The sequence below is a fragment of the Tachypleus tridentatus genome, chromosome 2 (genome assembly GCF_004210375.1).
Source record: "Tachypleus tridentatus isolate NWPU-2018 chromosome 2, ASM421037v1, whole genome shotgun sequence".
NCBI classification, from domain to species: Eukaryota; Metazoa; Arthropoda; class Merostomata; order Xiphosura; family Limulidae; genus Tachypleus; species Tachypleus tridentatus.
The window spans coordinates 123739509-123757430 of NC_134826.1; the positions used below are offsets into that span (position 1 = coordinate 123739509).

General features: G+C 34.4%; 1 protein-coding gene across 5 annotated transcripts in view; it reads left to right on the forward strand.

The window, feature by feature from the left end:
- LOC143245005 (ras GTPase-activating protein nGAP-like) overlaps positions 1-17922 on the forward strand; it is a 250976-nt gene that overhangs the window by 113495 nt on the left and 119559 nt on the right. For all 5 annotated transcript variants that reach the window (XM_076490726.1, XM_076490729.1, XM_076490725.1 and 2 more), the window contains one exon: positions 15471-15654. In XM_076490726.1, coding sequence (XP_076346841.1) covers positions 15471-15654 — 184 coding nt within the window. The remainder of the gene's footprint in view (positions 1-15470; positions 15655-17922) is intronic.

Genomic DNA, 17922 nt, shown 5'->3' on the forward strand with positions numbered 1-17922 from the left:
TTTCTCTTCAGCCTAATGTTCTTGCTTATAAGAGAAATGCCCTGAATGAAGAGTGACTGTTATTACAAACCCTTTATGACACTTTATTTGCCTATAGCTAATAAACCTGCAGCTACCCTTCTTCGAGACTTGTAAGGATTCTGGTGGGAGGTAACCTTTGGTGTCTGTACTTTAGTGGAATAACAACTTTCAGGTGCCATTGACCTTCTAAATTCTTTCATTTACGGTAGCCAAACGGAAGAGAATAGCACGTGCAGTCCACCATCTAGTAGATAATAAAAACATATATATATTTTTTTGCAGTAGGTGAAAGGACAGCTATTAGGATAATGTGTTTTGGGTGTTTAATATGAAATAGAAGTATGAGTTTCCGGTGTTTAATATAAAAGAAGAGTTGTAGGTTCGTCATGTTTTCGTAGTGGAATACTTCTTACTGAAAAACGTATTATATGTGAATAAGTTTCGTATATTTTGTCATTATTCACAGTATGTACGGTTGGAATCTATGAAATTTTAAACCTAGTACGAATTTAAAAATAACGAAATGCTTATCGTGGGGTATTATTTATACATAGTTCATTTGGATGGATGTCGTTGTTTATTTGTAAATTATAATATTTAAAAGCATTCTAATCGTGTTTCTAAATTTGAAGACTCGGCGTGGACCACTGGTTAGAATATTCAGACTATAAATCCAAATATTTATGGTTCGCATATCGTTACCATAAAAAAAAAACAAACCCTGCACTTTTGGGTTGTATTGTTCCTATAAGAGTGATTGCTAAATCTTATTATTCGGTCAGAGAAGTGTCGTCCAAGAGTTGGCTGTGGATGCTACTTGCTAGCTGTCTTTTCTCTAGGTTCTCGAATCAAAGTTAGGAACGGCTAAGCGCAGATAGCACTTATTCAGCTTTGCGCAAGTATTCGGTACAATAAAAAATTGGGTCATGCTTATGTTTTTTTTAACCAGGATATAATCTCTTTCTTATCATATAAAGAAAACTTAGTGCGCGGGTGGAAAAAAAATTAAGAAGTTTGTCATCCTTCTCTCTATTCAATGGAAATTTTTCATTTTAACTTGTGTTCCTATTTCTAGTAGTATCGCAGATTGTGTAACTTAACTTCTAGATCTGATTTTCCAATTCATCTGATTAGCCAGCCAGACAATTTTCTGGAAGGAAAAAAAGATTGGTTTGGTTTGTTTTGAAAGTTGCACAAAGCTACACGAGGGCTATCTGTGCTAGCCGTCCCTAATTTAGCAGTGTAAGACTAGAGGGAAGGCAGCTAGTCATCACCACCCACCGCCAACTCTCGGGCTACTCTTTACCAACAAATAGTGGGATTGACCGTCAAATTATGACGCCCCACGGCTGAAAGGGCGAGCATGTTTCGGTGTGACGGGGATTCCAATCCATGACCCTCGGATTACAAGTCGATTGCTTTAATCACCTGGCCATGTAGGGCCAGAGAAAAAAAGAGAATTACCGTTTTGGTTTACTTCAGAAGAGTCTAGTAGAACTGTTCTATTAGGTGCGTTTTTTGTGTTAGTTCAAAACCATTTGGGCCTGGCATGGCCAGTTAGTTAGGTTCGATTCGTAATCTGAGGGTCGATGGTTCGAATCTCCGTCACACCAAACATGTTCGCTCTTTCAGCCGTGGGGGTGTTATATTATTACAGTCAATTCCACTATTTGTTGATAAAAGAGTAGTTCAAGAGTTGGCGGTGGGTGGTGACAACTAGCTGTCTCCCCTCTAGTCTTACACTGCTAAATTAGGGACAGCTAGCGCAGATAGCCCTCGTGTAGCTTTGTGCAAATTTCAAACCAAACCAAACCAATCTTTTCTTCTTCCAGAAAATTGTCTGGCTGGCTAATCAGATGGATTGGAAAACTCAGATCTATAGGTTAAGTTACACAATCTGCAATACTACTAAGAATAGCTAGCGCAGATAGCTTCGTGTAGTTTTGCGAGAATTTTAAAACAAACAAATCAAACAATTTATGATCATTACTTTATAAACATTGTTCAAAATATCTGCATTTGTTTTTACAGCGTCTTATTGAGTTACTCAATGCTAGATCATGTATGAAAACGATGCCAGTTTGCTCCTCAAGCGCCTCTTGATTTCAGCCCTTAGTAAAACCTACCCAATTAAATCCTGTTAGTCAACAACACTTGTATTGCTGCCCCTTGTTTAAGACGATCATTTTATTTCTAAGCTGCTTTGGACTTATAATTCTTTACGACCTACTTTTATATTACAGAAAAAAACACTCTTTCAAGTGCTTCGCTAGTACAGCGTAAGTCTACGAATTTACAGTGCTAAAATCAGGGGTTTGATTCCCCTCTGTGAACTCAGCAGATATCCCGATGTGGTTTTGCAATAAGAAAATACACACGCATTCTATCAAACTTTTACTCGGATTACCTTTTATATAAATTATATGCTACATATAATTATGCATATATTTGCAGCAACACTAATAAAAATCTAATGCTAGCCGTAGTTAATATTCTGATTAATTATACCAAATTTTGACAATCTTAGCGGTGACATCATCGTGACCTTACCGACCGTATTCTGTCTTCTTTCACCTCTGTGTGAGAGAGGTCTTAGGCGGAAATTCTTTCCCACGTTTTTTTAAAGCATGAAATCACGCGGATCCTCGCACGAGTTATTAGCTGAGCGTGTGGGAACTGCTACGCCTGAAATAAACTCACCTGATGATGTCTGTTACCAATTAACATACCCAAAATGACTCTTGTTAATAGACTAATCTGCCATAGTACAAGAAACAATAGGACGTGACATCGCCTGACCTACTGGATATCCTCCGACACAGCGTATGATTACTGTTATGGTGGCTTGTGATTTTTATTTTTCTAATAATTAGAAGCTTTTATTTTGAGAGCATTAGCTAGTACATATAATACAGTGTCGCGGAATATTCATTTGCTGGTTTGTTTTAGCATAAAGCCACATAATATGTTATCTGCGTTCTGTCCACCATGGAGGGAATAGAACCCTCGATTTTAGCCCCTGAGGGATCGGAAACTTTCATAGTGGGTGCCATTAATATGTTTTGTTTTCTTAGAGCAAAGCCACATCGGGCTATCTGCTGAGCCCGCCGAGGGGAATTGAACCCCTGATTTTAGCATTGTAAATCCGAAGACGTACCGCTGTACTAGCGGGGGGCTTAAATGTAAGACATTTATTTCAGGGTACTCAACCAGGATGTCAGTTTTGTTTATTTATTTACTTTTTGGAAGTGTAGGGCCTTGTTCCAGAATTCTCATCAAGGATGTTGATTAATCTCATTATTTTAGAATGTGAGTGTTTTTCTTATAGCAAAGCCATATCGGGTTATCCAGTGAGCCTACCGAGGGGAATCGAACCGCTTATTTTAGCGTTGTAAATCCGTAGACATACCGCTGTACTAACGGAGGGCGTCATTATCATCTATTTGGTATTCAGTAATTCATAAATAGAGAGAAAAAGTTACGAGACGAGAAGAAAAACTGAAGTTTGAAAATTTGTTTAAAACATGAAAGCTTTCGAAACACAAAGGTTCAATAAACGTAATAATTGTTTTCTCAGAAATAAGTTTTATTAAAAAAATCTCTTTGCTATGATCGAAAGAATTGAAGCACAGTTTGGTAATATTTGCAAAATGTTCGCTTCTCTTCCATTTCTGATTACGTAACAAATTGCTTAATGTACTGACTTCAGTATGAAACATACCCTAATGAACTGTCTTCTAAAAAACTTAGAAAATACAATTCAATTAAATGGCTGTATTGGAAACATTAGAATATTGAATAATGGCCTAAGAGGAAACTTCCTGCTATCTTTAAATATTGTATTGACTTGTTTGTTTTGTAACAATGTCACATTAGGTTTCCTACTGTGTCCAACGCAGGGCATTAAACTCTGAATTTTATCGTTGTAAGTACGTATAATAACCACTGTCTACTTGCGATGTCTTCTCCAGTTTATAATTTAGAAGTTTCCCATATACGGCAGTTATCGTAGCAAAAGTAAGATGATTACTTGTTTAAGCTCTATAGGAATTTCACAACAATTATTATAGAACATAGAGCAAAAACCCACTTAAAAATAGACTCGTTCTTGAAACAAAACACCAAATCCTCTATCTCTATGGCGTGGCCCGGCATGGTCAGGTGGTTAAGACACTTGACTCCTACCTAATCCAAGGGTCTCGGTTTCGAATCTCCATCACACCAAACATGCTTGCCCTTTCAGCCGTGGAAGCGTTATAATGTTACGGTCAATCCCACTATTCGTTGGTAAAAGTGTAGCTCAAGACTTGGCGGTGGGTGGTGATGAGTAGTTGCCTTCGCGCTTGTCTTATTACACTGCAAAATTAGGGACGGCTACCGCAGATAGCTCTCAGTTCAGCTTTGCGCGAAATTAGAAAAACACAAACCAAACTTATCTCTATGGCTAAGGTTAATAAAATATTGTTAATAGAAAAAATAATATTTCCGATTGCTAGATAAAATTCAAAATTCATCCATTTGTTCTTCATATTAATATTATTCATATCATTCTTGTTTTACAAGTCTACAGAAAAAACGGCAATGATATTTTATTCAAACCTGAGCAAACCTACTAAAAACTCCCGTACACGTCATAGGATTATTTTTAAGTTGGACTGTTGAAAGAGAAGGAGATATTTTATTAGTTTTTTTTAGCGCTGTTGGCCAAGTTTCTCTTCATAGACATTCAAGCACAGAAGCCTACAGTAAAACTGTTAGGTTTGTTTTTGTTTAATTTCGCGCAAAGCTACTAGAGGGCTATCTGTGCTAGCCGTCCCTAATTTAGCAGTGTAAGATTAGAGGGAAGGCAGCTAGTCATCACCACCCACCGCCAACTCTTGGGCTACTATAGTGGGACTGACCGTCACATTATAACGCCCCCACGACTGAAAGGGCGAACATGTTTCGTGCGACCGGGATTCGAACCCGCGACCCTCGGATTATGAGTCGAACGCCTTAACACACTTGGCCATGCCAGGCCTAACTGTTAGGTATAATACACAAAAATCTAAGCACAGCTACTAAACAAAATCCTGCGTAGGTTGTAGAGCTGTTTGTTACGTTAATGTTTGAAAGTCAAGATTTCTACGCTCTACAATTTTCCAAGCTCTTCTTCGCTACCAACATAAGCTCTTCAAAGTCGGAAATGCTTCATTTATGTATATCATATATATATATAGAGAGAGAGTATAGATAGAGTTAAGTAAATTAAATTAAAACAAAATCAAAGGGAAAAAATGCGTTAAAAGCAGCAAATTCAAACCCCTGACTATATGGTAGGGACGTCTAATATAGGTGTTTAAAACTTTATTTAAAAGTGACTTTTTCGACACCTAAGGAGGTCGAAACTTTGTTTTATATTTTTATATAAGAAAATTGAAACCCTTATCAGTTGTATCTACTATATATATTTACTATATGTTATTAGAGTTTAATAGCTGTTGTGTGCGTTTCTAGAAATTAATAATTATTGTGTGTGCTACTAGAAGTTACTATGTAATTTGTGTTTTTAGACGTTAACAGTTCCTGTATGTGTTATAAGAGATTAATAGTTCCTGTACGTGTGTCATTAGAGCTAATTGTTTTTTACATGTGTTATTTGTATTAAGTTAAATAAACCAAAAACATTAACTCATTTCCTCGTCTGACTTACAGAATTACTTTTATAGCTGTTAAATTCATTTTTAAAGGTTATGGACACATACAAAAATGAGGTATAAGGTTATTGAATATATATCTACTATATATATATGTATATTTACTTAAAGTGGGTTTCTCATTATCATAAATCATGGTGGATACCAGGCAGGCAGTAGCACTGCCTATGTACAGATAGCTGGGATTGCTAATCGAAATGATATTTATGTATCTCCTCAATAATTCAATTAAATTTTACAATACTTTATAGTGTTTCCTCTTATAACAATATCTATGTAATGACTGAGTCACAAGTTCTGGTGATGTCTGTAAATGTCATAGTAAAAAAGTTTGAATTTCTTGTAATTCTTTCTTTTGCTTATTTTGTATTACACCATAACTCAAAACCAAAACAACAATGTCAACCAGATTTACTAAGGTTACATAGTTTTGGAGTATCCGTTTTTATAAGTATTATTAACTTATAATAAAAGAACTCATAATTCTAATGTAAATAATGTTATCATCATTTTTGAAGTTAGCTTTCTTACATCCAATAATAGATAAACAATAAATAGTTTAGAACTTGGTTGAAAATATAATCTCCCTATGTCTATTGAAATACTGCATGAAAAAAGCAACAAGAAACAAAAAAACTAAAGAAAAACTTAGATTTTTTAATTAATTCTTCGTTGTTTTCGCCTTGAAGAAGTTGTTCAACTCCTTCACTTTCCGTCTAGTATTTAAACGATGCTCATTAATTAGAAAATAACTTGTGCAGTTTATACCGTATCATCTGGAAACTGTCACATTCAGGATTCATCATATCTTAAATTCGCTGTTGAATTTTGCCTCTACGTCATTTTATGCGAGTGTTCCTAGTCGTGTGAGAAGTGATTTATTCTACTGGTTTTCGAACTTTGCTTGTTAAACGCATGCTCACACAATACCGCGGGCACAAAGTTATCTGGTTCAGTAAATAATGGTCGTCGAAAAAAAAGCAAATGCAAACTGTTAAAAAACATGTAACATTTAACTGAATGCATATGCACGTGTGTAGTTTAAAATTTATTCTTCATAAATGGACACAACAAAATTAGGAAACAAGATGATAAAAAATTGTTAATTTGAAAAGGAGAATAGGGATCGTCTAAAAACAGAAACACATTGAATCAGAGTGCAAAAATTATATTTTGAAGCTTACAACCAGTAAGCTTAATTATCTACGGAAATTAAACAAATTAGGCTGGAAATATTTTACATTATATTTCCTCAAACTTCAAATCCCTATTTTGACTCCATTAAAGTTGGTAAGTACTGTAGACCTGGAGTCAGGTACAATAGTATGTCTACCGACTTACAATGCTAAAAACCGGATTTAGATACCTGTGGTGGACAGATTTTTGTTTCTGCTGTACTCACAATGGGTATCAAAATTCGGTTTTTAATCTTATAAGCATTCCGACTTACCGTCGAGCCATTGTGGAACACAATGTCAAAGAAAGTGCTTGTTACCATTGACCTACATAGTTTGGGAATATTCATGTAAGTATACTGCGGTAAGTGGTTTAAGTGGGCTGGATGGTTGAAGAAATGCTCTTGAAACTTCAGTGGTTGGCTACGCCTTCTGTTTCTTCGCGATCTCTTGGATCTTTTAACTTTATCCAGTATTATGGTTTCTCTTATTAATAATTCCCATTTCAATTAATGGCTGTAAACTTAAGTAACGTAGAAATTCGTATCTCACATGATTTCTACTATCGTATGATATCGCATACATCTTAATAGAAGTTGTGTGTCTTGTATGAATACATTCAATTTAAGGTACAGGTATGGTGTTATGTTACTTTAGTCGCTGCTATTGCCTTTATGAACATTCTATAGACTGAAGATGTAAACCTTATTACAAGGTAGAGGAGGCATGGCATAACCAATGGCGTCTTTTGAGGTAGTTTTCTAAAATAGTTTAGGGTTAAGAAAGTCACCTTGTAGTTTGGTTACAGTTATAAATGATTTTATGCCATTTTTCCTATTAAGTAATTACGTTTTCATTCATATTCGTAGTATTCACGTGTGTTGACTTTGGCTATTAAGATGTTAATCATTGTGAACATTGCAAAGTCATGGAAAATTTATGTTAGGTTGTGCTCTCGATTTTTTTATTGGTGAGTTTGAATGTAACCTTATCTTAAAAAGACGTTTAAATGTCAACTTGTTTAAAGTATTTGTTAATCGCTAGTTCTGAAAACAAATATTTCAGAAAGATATAGATTGAAGTAAAGTTCAATTTTTCATAATTTATTTATTTAACACGTTATCTTCTCGCTCTTGTTAAATATTGATAAATGTTACAAAATTCCTGAAAGTCTCTCTGTGTTACGGATAAATATTATTTTAATGGCTGTAAATATTTTTAAATGTAAAACTACGCACGTTATATGTGCATGAGCTAAACGACAAGTTAGAGGTCCTCAAAGATTCAGACATTCTATAATTGTGAACTACTGAGCCAGGGGCAGGAAACTAGGAGCACCTACACACTCCAAGGGCGTTGTTTATTTCTTTGAACATAATAACAGGAATGCCTATCACATCTAGGGATGATAATTGGCTGTCATTTGGCGGATTTCTAGCATTTTATTGTCAAATTAGCCATCCACCCAATTCGTTCAAATCCATGGAGAAAAAAATATTGGAAGACTAGAATACTTGGGAATCGAAATCATAGTAATACCAGGTTTAATCCGAGATTGCCTTGTCTGTTCCTCGGTGTTAATGCGAGACCGGAATTGTTGCGTGAGGCTCATAATAACTGTTTGATTGACGAACAGTTGAACAACCGTAAAACATTTTTCAAGCCTAAGTTATCCTAATAGCTCGGAAATTTACGAATTCATCAAATTATAATGTGAGATGATCGAAAAGCACCAAGTAAAGATAGGATTTAAATTTTTTACCATCTGTCTTAACAGTGTGCATTTGTTTGTCCAGTAGGATTACATAAAAATCAAACAAACTAAGTTGGACAGAGACATGATTAATGAAAGTTTGCGAGAAGGAAGTAGGTATATAAGAAGACTCTCGAAATCGTTTTCAGTAACTAAGAGCTTTTGATAAAAATGGCTTAAATGTTACAGCTCCTGAAATTATGTTCAGGCTTATAAGTTATGTTATACACAAGAGAGCGAAATAAGGGGATCGGGAAATTTCAAACTCACAAAAAATCATTCAACACCGATTTAATTTTGGTTAATTTGTTTTTCAGGAAGAGGATCGAATTATCATTAGCTGCCATTAAGAATACCTAGTTCATAAATGATTTGTTAACAAATCTGCTCTTGCGGAACTTGATTTAAATAAGTATTGTTTCAATATATCATGAAATTATCAGTTTGTATGTTAACTTGTGTATAGTACTGATCGTTGGAACATGGGTTAAAATAGCGAAAGTGCAATGTTTATGGCCCGGCATGGCCAAGGGTGTTAAGGCGTGCGACTTATAATCTGAAGGTCGCGGGTTCGCATCCCCGTCGCGCCAAACATGCTCGCCCTTTCAGCCGTGGGGGCGTTATAATGTGACGGTCAATCCCACTATTCGTTGTTAAAAGAGTAGCCCCAAGAGTTGGCTGTGGGTGGTGATAACTAGCTGCCTTCCCTCTAGTATTACATTATTAAATTACGGCTAGCGCAGATAGCCCTCGAGTAGTTTTGTGCGAAATTAAAAAACAAACAAAACAAACAAGCAATGTTTATTTATCATCATCCAAGTAGTAAATAATAGAAACATTTAGTACTCCTAAAAGGCGTACAAAGTACTAAAGAGCACATCGACTCCTCTCTCTTGAGGAATTCCGGACTTTTTTGTGCCTAATAGGACCCAGGAGAAGCTAAAAGTAACAGCTGCTGTTTTCGCCTACATCTATTAAGCCTTCAGCTGATAAGTGCGGAACGTGTTATTCAGTGGTAACACATCTCGAATCTTTAACCTTTCGATCCGCATCTCATAACACTAACAACTAACACGTCCAATTCGTGTTTACATTTTTTCATTAGTTTTTATATTGGAAAATCTTACTGCCTACTCATTCTCGTTTGTAGTGAAAAAGTGTAAACACGTTTTTAGGATTATGTTAGAACGATCCCCTTTGGTGGACTTAGCAGAGAGCCCAATGTGGCTTTGCTATAAGAAAAACACACACATATTAGAACGCATTTTTACCAAAACACTGATTTGTCTATGTATTAGAGGATGTTATATAAGGAACCACTTATTTTTATGTAGTATTTCGCCAGTTTGCCTCATTAAAGAGATGCGCTCACGCATGCACGTACGTATCTATTGGTCTGCTTGTGATTTCTGCTTGTAATATAAAGAATAATTTCTCTTCTACGTGGTCTTTTACTAGCTTGCACGTGGATAAGATAAGTAATTCCTAGATGCACACCCTTAGCATGGTGCAAAATGTCAGTTGTCTAGGTTCTCCCCCGGAGATATGGCAATCATATATTCTTTTCTATGTGTTTTTTTTCCTGCTCTGCTCTCATAAAAAGATGCGCTCGCACATGGATGTGTAATAATGCACATCCTCATTGTCCACTTAGTGTGTATACAAAATTTCAGGTTTTTAGGTTCTTTCTTTAAGAGTTATGATATTCACAGACATACAGACACATCTTTTTATTATTATGGATATATATACGGATTGTGTATAATTCAGCACGTACTTGCCCCTTAAGCTACGACTCTTATTAAAAGCTAGCTTTTATGGTGCTCGTGACGTTTTTATATCATGATTCCTCACACCTCAAACTTTAACTCATTAAGGTAGCCACAAGCCGTACGTTTATTAAGGAAACTTATTGTTAAAGTTTTAGAGATTAGGAATTGAAACTCTAATTGCTCAGAAGCGAAGAAATTTTCCTTCTTTCCGATCGTGATGTAACAGGGTTACGAAGAATTCTTCGTGACATAAAAGAAAAATAATCTGAAATTATTAATTATTTGGGATCGATAAATCCACTACTAAAGTTTATGGTGGGATCCATAAATCCAATGTCAGATTATTTGAAAGAAACTTGTATTTTATGTGCATATTGCCTATAAAAGAGGAATTTAATGTGATTACTGAATATCCATTGCCTTACCAGACAATTCTTGGCGGGGGTTTTACAAATATTTTGATATTCAGCATATTTGTATTAGGGGAATGTCTGTTAATCTTTTACTTTCATATTTGAACTTTAAATGAAGTTTTTATGAAACATTTCTTAACATCTGTTTCCAAAATTTCGTTGCGCTTGCTGTGATGTTTCCACGGCACTTCTTTCTATTCTCATATGAAAGTTATATACTAGTTAATGTTTTATTAATACTGCTAGCATGTTTGAAAAGGGCTTATTGTTTTTTAGCTGTTGCTTAGAATTCGTTTCAAAATGATGTGCATTTGTAGGCCAAATATACATTACTGTACAGAAGTGTCAGGACAAAGTCAAAAATTAGATTTCCGGTTACTTTCAAAGAGCAATGGAAGGTGAATCAAAATGTTGTTAATCTTCATATTTAGTACGACAGAAACTCAGTGGAAATGCTTGAGTTCAAAAAACCGTTAATATTTTGTGGGTCCTCCTTTTGTTTCAATAACTGCAGACAGTCTTTCAGGGATTGTTGCAACATAATTAATTAAAGTTTTATTTGGGATTTAACTCAAAATGTCTCCAATACACTGCAATGAAGTTTCTTTGGAAGTAACTTTTGATTTGTCAAGTTTTTTTTTATCAATCAGAATGCAGATAACATATTGTTAAGGAACGACAAGGAACCTGTTGGTCCACCTCAGCTGTCCCATTCTCTAAGTCAAACAAAAGCTATTAAATAAAGAAAAATTAAACCAGCTTTTATATCATACCAATATCAAGCTTTCTTTTAAACTCACTCAAATTTTTTATCTCCTGAAAATCTGAATGCAACTCATTCCTCATTCCATAAGCCAACCATCCTATTTGAAAAATAAACTTTTCTTAGCTGAGACGGCTTCTACCTTGCCTAAATCTGTACTTATATCTCCTAGTTCTATATTTCTCACTGTTAAGTATGAAAAATGTTGATGCAACTACATTTTTCATTTCATTTTATAATCTTAAACACTTCAGTCAGATCTACACTAACTCTTATTTTTACAAGATAAAACAATTTTAAGGGTCTTACTCTGCCTTCATTTGATAACCCTTCCATTCCAGGTGTTATTTTAGTAACCCTCTTGTTAACACTTTCTAAAATCTTTTATGCGAACTCCCATCTCTATTACAATTCGTTTCACTTTTAGGGCCGTGGCACAACAAAGTGTAATACATGTATATTGTATCAAACGTTGTTTTTATCAAAGTTTATTTGTGAAGTGCTATTAAACTGATTTCTTCTAGCATATACCGGTATCATATGCTAGTTCCTTGTTAGCTTCTTTCTATATAGTTAAGACACAGCATGGGGTACCATGACAGTTAGTTCAGACCTTAAATTTAATCAGTATGTTCATTCAAGCAGAACACTTATGACATGCCTTTAGTACAAGTATATGGGAATTCTAAAGAATGATAAGTATTCTCTCCCTGGTTCATTTAGTTGTCAACATGGATCAGTAAAACATTACAATAGCGTTGAAATTTACATTCTGTAATAACATGGAAAAATTAGTCCATAAAATGGAAGTAATGACGAAGTATCCTTTGTCCTAACACTTTTTCACAGTATTGTATATCATTATTAGATGTACTACCCATACTGTTGAATATTAGAATTTTACATGTCTAGAGTGGTTACACGTACTGGAAAACCTTTATTGATTTTGTGTGTAAATAAATAAAAATGGATATAATGTGTGCAGTTCATTGTTATATTTATTTAACCTAGATTTTACTTAAAACAAAATGAAATATGTTGTGATGGAAGTTATTTACTTTAGGAAGAATAAACGTTTCCAATACAACACAGCTATACACCTTGTCAGTTTTAAAACACTTATATACGTCTAAACTTTTAACAGCTTTCATTAATTCCTTACTTTACTGGAACGGATTGATAACATATAATTCTATATGTCAGTTGCTTATTATTGGCCTGACACTTATCCACTGTTAGAAATAATATTTTTGGTAAACTCTTTAGATAAGATATTCCAGCAAATTTTAAGTTAGCAATGTATCTGATCTTAAGACATTTCGCCTGAGCTTTGTACCATATGAGAAAGGATATGTACCTTTGTTTGTGCCAGTAGGTGAATTTAAGACGTTTTCTTTGCTAGTCTGCCCTGTAACGTGGTGTTTAAACTTTAGATGACGTCATACTATCACGTGCCTGAACGCTTTTAAGTGGGATCACAAGACTATTGCCATCTACCGAAAGTAATAAAAACTATTGAAAATAACTTCTTAAGGGTTTCTTTCGGTTGTGTGTGCGTTTTTCTTATCGCAAAGCCGCATCAGCCTATCTCCTGAGTCCACTTTTGTTTTGGACGACTGACAAAACAAGAATAAATATAAATTTCATATTTTAAGTTTTATTGCAGATTTTGATGTTTGAATCCCAACAAATGAATATGATAAAAGTTAGTTTTCTTTAACTATTTTCGTGTTAGACATACTAATAAAGAAGTTTAAGCACTTTAATGTATCGAAAATGAAATAAACCGGTTAAATAACCTTGAAATAAAGCAGCTACAAAGTCTTATGAAGCATTAAGGCCAAGTAAGTGTTTTTGACATTTTGAGCATATTGAACATTCCTTCTACAAAATGTATAACAGATGTAAGAACTTTTTTTTTTTTACATATAAAACACTGAACACGTTTTTCAGAAATATAATGATTTGATTATACATTTCGATTACTACAGTGCAAAGTCAGAAGCATACATAAGTTTAATTAACGCACACCAGACTGGCGAATAACGGAACATACCATACACTTTTTTCATGCAACCTCTTTACCATCACCCCTGCAATGATTTTGAAAAATAAAAATAATCTGACTTACTGTATTTTTTACATTTTATTGCTGAATAAATATTATTATGGATTCTATAAACGACTATCTGTTCTTAATACAGTTGTATTACCCACAGTACAATACGTAAATCTTCACTTGTTAAGCATAACGTTATTTAATCAATTGCCTAAACCAAAGGCTGCGTTTAGTTGATGATAGCCGCAACTATTGAGGAAAACTTAAAGGTAATAATTTATTTTCTTATTAGAATCTATTCTTTAAGATGTTATTCAGTGCCTGTAGCGCCTAAAGGCAGGATTACAGTATCTTCTTATGAGATTCATGAGTTTCTGTAATGGAAAGCCTGAAACTCACCACGTGTTTGTGTGACACATATTGGCACAGGAAATGCACGATTAGGCATTTGTTTTAGAATTTTCGCACAAAGCTACCCAAGAGCTGTCTGCGCATGGCCGTCTCTGATACTGAGTGTACTTGAAGGCAGGCAAATAGTCAATACACCCACCACCAACGGTCGAGCTATTCTTGTACGATGGAATACTGAGATTTGATCGTCAGTATACCCTAGGCTTAAAATGTTTGTTTGTTTTTAAATTTCGCACAAAGCTACTCGAGGGTTATATGTGCTAGCCGTCCCTAATTTGCCAGTGTAAGACTAGAGGGAAGGCAGCTAGTCATCACCACCCACCGCCAACTCTTGGGCTACTCTTTTACCAACGAATAGTGGGATTGACCGTAACTTTATAACGCCTCCACGGCTGAAAGGGCGAGCATGTTTGGTGCGATCGGGATTCAAGGCTTAAAATGTGGAAAGCGCTTTTGAAACAACGGGACGTAAACCCTGAACTTACGGATTTACAGTTCGCTTCCAGCCGGAGGCATTTTGACGCTTAAGATACGTGACATAGATTCAGGTGTGGAAAAAAAATGTTTTGTGGAATGCTTGACATGTGTGTCTTTGATGGAACATATTGGCAAGTGAAGCACAAGCTATGATTTTCTATAGTAAAATAGGCCTGATGTGGCCTGATTGTTGGGGCGCTTGACTTATAATTTACGGTTCGTGGTTTCAAATCCCTATCAATCTAGATAACGCCAGATTAGGGACGGCTAGCTCAGATAGTCCTTGTGTATTTTTGCACGAAATTTAAAAAAACCAACAAGAATTCACTGTCTCGCCATTTCATACATGATGAAAATATGCTTAAGTACCTCTGTGCAGTTAATACATACTTTAAGAGTAGTAACAGGCCACTAAAGTATCATTTAACTGATTTATAATAAACGTATTAATTAGGGTATTTATGTCTAATACTTTTATTATGAATTAGTGAAATTAATGTGTCGCGATACACAGAACTATTTGTCATGACAAGCGAATAAATAAATATATATTCCGATACAAAATGCTACACTTGGTATATGGATGGATATGACTTTGAAAGGGGTTGTAACTAAAGGTTGTAAACGGTGCACATCTCGCACATAAAATTAATTAATTTAACATTTAACAGACATAATGGTCTATTTTGCACGATGATTATAACAACTGTACAGGAGGGAAGAAGTCGTCTTCTGTAGTACCTGATCTTTCAGATTTTGATACAGATCCATATGCAGTACGTTGATTTTGATGGAAGCCGCCGAGACATTAAATACTCAGTTTAGGACTTATTTTCCGACTGAAAAAAATTCATTTCTGAAAATTAAAATATATGCGCTATAATATTTTGACAACACAATTTTCTGTTATTTGTGTTTTTGTTCTGGTAGATTGGAGACCGATTGTTCGTGGACCTCCCGCGTGTTAGGTTGGACGGGGGCCGACAAGCTTTTCGGCGGCGTTGGGGGTACGAGGTATCAGCGCCACCTCCTTTGTTAGAGGAAGACGAAGACAGTGACCTTTCAGAGACAACTTCACTTCGAGATGAACGGTTACTCCGGTTTTCGCCTTTAGGTGAGTTTAGATATTCATACTCCCGTTGTTAATTCGAAAATTTATGTTTTTTTTTTTTTCCGGATTACACGTAATAACAACAAAAATTACTTGTTCATTTGAGAACTAACTAACCAGTAATGTTTTTATCCTAATTAACAATAATATTTTATGAAGTTATTTTTATAATAAATGTGTGCTTTCTAAGATAAAATAATGTTAACAATATATAAATTATTTTTGGTATTTAATTAGTTAAAAAGTAACTCGCTAGATGGTAGCACAATACTGTGTAGGCAGAGATACTTTAAAAATGTCTTGATTTTATGGTATACGACTGAAATGTATAGATTTTCAAAAAGTATTAACTCCAAATGTCATAATTACTCAATTTTTAACAAATGTTCAGGTTTTCCACGTCAAAAAATAAAATATTTTCTTCACTATTGGAAGACAAAACTTCTTAATTTAGAATTTTATGACCACTGATTCAGTGTCAGAATGTAAAACCATTTCTTAACCATAAATAACTAAGGATAAAAGTTACATAATTTGTTACTATATGATCGCATTTCACTACCAGAAAATAATATATTTTAGAGGATAAAACCATTGTATAAGACTACCTTTCTTTTGTTAAAGGTCTGATAACTCTTCAGTGTTAAAGGATACAAAAATTACCATTTTAAAGGATAAAATCAGAATTTAATGAGAGTATTAGTACTGAATTATAAAACATTGCTCAGTACTAAGATATGTGGCGAAGTCAACTGTTCAATTTTATACAGTCAGTCCACTGTTTAGTTATGGAGTGAGATCACTTATGAGTTTTATGGGATAAGACCATCATTTAGATTTGTGGGATAGGAACACTATTCAGTTTTATGGGATGAGACTACTTTCCATTTTGTTAGATAAGATCATTATTCTGTTTTATGAGATAAGACCACTATTTAAGTTTATTTAAGTTTAAGAATGGAACATTATTCTTTGTTATGGGAGAAACTGTTGTTCATTTTTAAAGGATGAGACCTCTTCATCTTCAAAGGATAATATCACTGCTTAGTTATAAAAGTTGGATCACTGTTCGATTGTAAGACATTTCAGATTACTACGTAGTTTTAAATAGTGATTTTAAAGGTTTGGATTACTTGTCAATTTTTAAGGAACATGACTGCAACTAGGTTTTAAAAGAAAGGACCACTTTCACCATTATAGGTTTGGACCATTGCCTAGTGTTAGAGTAACGATCACTGTTTACTTGTAAAAAATCCAATTCTGTTTATAGCTGCAGCTTTACTGTTCAGTTTTAAAATATTGTGACTTTAAAGTCAGAACCATAACTTTGAGGAGTAATACCATTACTCACTTTTGATAATCAGATACGACCATTGTGTAGTTTTAAAGTTGAATCACTGTTCAGTTTTAAAGTAATACCATTTCTCACTTTAAGATGTGATCTTTGCTCAGTGTTTAATACTGGGACCAGTGCTTGGGTTTGTGTAATAGGATTTCTGCTTTGTCCTAGAAGTTGTGAGTAGTGGATAAATACAGTATTATGGTATAAAACTAACAGGGAAGAAGTAACTATCTGATAAGCAAAAAGTATTTGTGCCTCAACTCATTTAATTTTGTTCTTTGATATCCTTTTATTGTGGTCTTTTTTTGTAGGGAATATTCTTAAGATAAAAAAACCTTTTAAAGATCAATTATTATAATGACGCTCAAATTTTTTTATGTACTAAGACCACGTATATCTTATATGTTTAATACTGCAATAGGTGAGGTCCAGTTTAACTAATTTTCCAAGACCTTTTCATGGCCAAAATCAGAGCATGGAGAAAATAACCTGTTTTATTCCAAAGGCACCAAAAGAAAATTTAGTTATTAGCTTTTTCATATTTTTACCCCATTTTTCTTTCCAAAATTGCTGAAATATACAATAGATTTAGTACCACAGTTTAATTTTTTTTATTTTGTTTACCGTTATTGGTTTATTAAAAACTAGGTATAGCATATTACCTGAAACTTAAAGAAGTGCAAGTGATAAAAATTACACTTTATAAACTTATGAAGTTCTATAAGCATTTTAGACATTGTGTTCACTAAAATAAACTTTAAAATGACAGTTGAAAACCAATAAATGTAGTTGTAAATGCGTTTTTTGTTGCAAAAAATACATATATTTTCAAACAGGATCCATGTATGACAAGTTATTCGAAGGTTAGTAATAAAATCCAGCAAAGGCAGACCTACCGTTTATTCGTTGTAGTAAGATTGTGCAAACTT